Source organism: Gasterosteus aculeatus, chromosome 5, assembly GCF_964276395.1.
Source record: "Gasterosteus aculeatus chromosome 5, fGasAcu3.hap1.1, whole genome shotgun sequence".
Taxonomy (NCBI): Eukaryota; Metazoa; Chordata; class Actinopteri; order Perciformes; family Gasterosteidae; genus Gasterosteus; species Gasterosteus aculeatus.
This window is the reverse complement of record NC_135692.1, coordinates 16,258,690-16,261,189: the sequence shown is the minus strand read 5'-3', so window position 1 is coordinate 16,261,189 and position 2,500 is coordinate 16,258,690. Positions and strand designations below refer to the sequence as shown.

Sequence of the window (2,500 nt, the reverse complement as noted above, 5' to 3'; positions counted from 1 at the left end):
GTTATTAACAACCTGCGTGTGTGTGAGCGGAGGAGACGGAGGAGGGAAGTGCAGTAAACAGAGGAGGAGGAGGAGGAGGAGGAGGAAGGGACGATGGAGTCTTCATCCATGAAGCTGGACTTCAGAAAGACGAGAGCGCGAGTGTGAGATCGACAGCTGAGAGACAGAGGGACAGAGAGACAGAGGGACAGAGAGACAGAGAGACAGAGGGACGGAGAGACAGAGGGACGGAGAGACAGAGGGACAGAGAGACAGAGAGACAGAGGGACGGAGAAACGTTGCGTTGTCCTGTCCCGGCTCGCAGAGGTCAACGCCGTCTCATCTGTCAGACCTCTGAGCCAATGGCACGCTCCGGTTACCCTGACAGGATGACATCACCGCTGACATCACCACGCCTAGTTTAGTGTCCTGGGAGACGGCCGCAATCGATGGGAAGCTTCCGGCGGCGCCGCACACACACACACGCACACACACACACACACACACACACACACACTCTCTCTGGCCGTAATCACGCCACACTGCGCACGGGGGGGATAAGAGGAAGCACGGGGGATTCCAAAGGGAAAAACAACACCGGGAAGGAAAATTAAAAACCATTACAGGTGATGAGGGGCCGCTTCCCATCAGGGGGCCAGTAAGAAGCCTTTCCACACACAGGAAGTGGGCGGAGCACAAACCGCTCCTCCGTCCGGGTGCAGATGGAAGTAATGGTGCTAATTTATACAGGAGGGGGGGGGGGAGACGCGTCTCTTGATTCCTTAATCTGTAATTGCGATCTCCTTCTGCGCCGCGGAGCAGCAGAACCGCATCAGTCCGGGATCCGTTTCAATCTCCCCAACACATTCGGGACGACAAAAAACGCCGCCAGCCGCATTAATGTCGCTCGGCGCAGAGCGGACGGAGCGGGTTTTAAATAAATGTCTTGCAATTTGGAGAGCGTTATCCACGCCGCGACAGGACTTATTGATTTCACACCCATTACGCATGCTGAGCACGGACATGCAAACAAATGCACACTTTGTGTCGCACACACTCGGACAGCTGCACGGCGAGCGACTTATGATTTTTACAATTATTAATTCTGTCGACAAGGCTCTCAGAGGCAGGATTTACACACAAGATTACATGGTTTAATAAAAAATAAAAAATAAAGGGAAGAAGAAGCAGGTGAAGGGGGGGGGGGACGGGGGAGACGGGGGGGGATTCATCGGGGATTACTTAACAGCTTACACACACAAACACACACAAACACACACAGTGGCATAAATAAAAACACTTTCTCTCAGAGGGACGAGAGGAAAACAGGAGCGCTTACAGAGAAGTGTTTGAAAGGAAGGGGTCTAATTAGCAAAGCAAGACGCCGGAGCCCGGGGACACACTGGGCAGCGAGTGTGTGTGTGTCCCCCCCCGTGTGTCTCTGCGTGTGTCTGTGTCACAAACACACACACACACACAGACACACACACACAGAAACCCTCCCCAAAGGGAACAATAAGGGCTGTAGGCAAGAACACGGCGTCCGAGCTGCAGGAAGTGGGTAGTGTGTCTGTGAGTGTGCGATGAGTCTCCACATCTGGGTCGCATACGTCTGCGAGATCATTTCCTTTGTTCACTTTAAGTGTGTGTTTGTGTGGGTAAGAAAAAAAAATGTTTTTTTTGTTATTGCTTAATTTGATTTTTCGTGTTATTGCAACGAGATGATAAAAGAAAGGGATCCATCTAATTACTGGAGGCTTTCTTTGGTTTCACTTCAAAAGGCATTTTGAAACTTTTAAGGGTTTTGAAAGAGGCCGAAAGCGACCGACGGGGGGAGAAACTCACCCTCGCCCTTCCCCCTGCTCCGCTGCTGGATCTCCAGCTCGGCCAGTTCTCCCAGTATCTCCATCCCGTGGTGTGGTGGGGGGCTCGGGGCCCGGACGGCGGGCGCTGGCGGGTTCAAGGCATCTCTGGTGGCGCACAGAGCCGCGGCGATGAGGAGCTCCAGGCTCCACGTGTAGGCCCCTTGGAGCTGCACCGCCGCGGGAGGTTGGACCGGGTCGGGGGACGAGGAGGGAGCGGGGGACCTGCAGCTCAGTCCCACCAGGTCTTCGCCTGGTCTCATCCCACTCGCTTTCTCGTCCTCCTCGTCCTCAACCACCTCTACATTCCCTTCATTGTTGTCCCCGTCCTCCTCCTCCTCCTCCTCCTCACACACAGAGACAGCACATTCTGTTGGTTCAGGCCCAATTGTCTCTCCCACATCCGCCTCTACATCCTCTTCTCCGTGCTCCTCGACAGCCACCTGTTCTTTGGGTAGTTGGGGCTCCACCAGGTTGACCTTCTGGCCCGGGCAGCCCAGAGAGAGCTCTACTTTTAGGGCTCGGCCCGCCGGATCCGGCGCCGGCGCTGGGGGAGGACATGACGGCAATCCAGAAATCTGGCCCCGGCGCTCGGAGCGTCCCTTCCCTTCCGCGCACTTCTCCACCTTCCCTTCCTCTGCGGCGCCGATCTGGGCTTC

General features: G+C 55.3%; 1 protein-coding gene across 5 annotated transcripts in view; it reads right to left on the bottom strand.

The window, feature by feature from the left end:
* bahcc1b (BAH domain and coiled-coil containing 1b) overlaps positions 1–2,500 on the bottom strand; it is a 52,868-nt gene that overhangs the window by 16,552 nt on the left and 33,816 nt on the right. For all 5 annotated transcript variants that reach the window (XM_078102557.1, XM_078102556.1, XM_078102558.1 and 2 more), the window contains exon 11: positions 1,825–2,500. This exon is cut by the window's right edge and continues 194 nt beyond it. In XM_078102557.1, coding sequence (XP_077958683.1) covers positions 1,825–2,500 — 676 coding nt within the window. The remainder of the gene's footprint in view (positions 1–1,824) is intronic.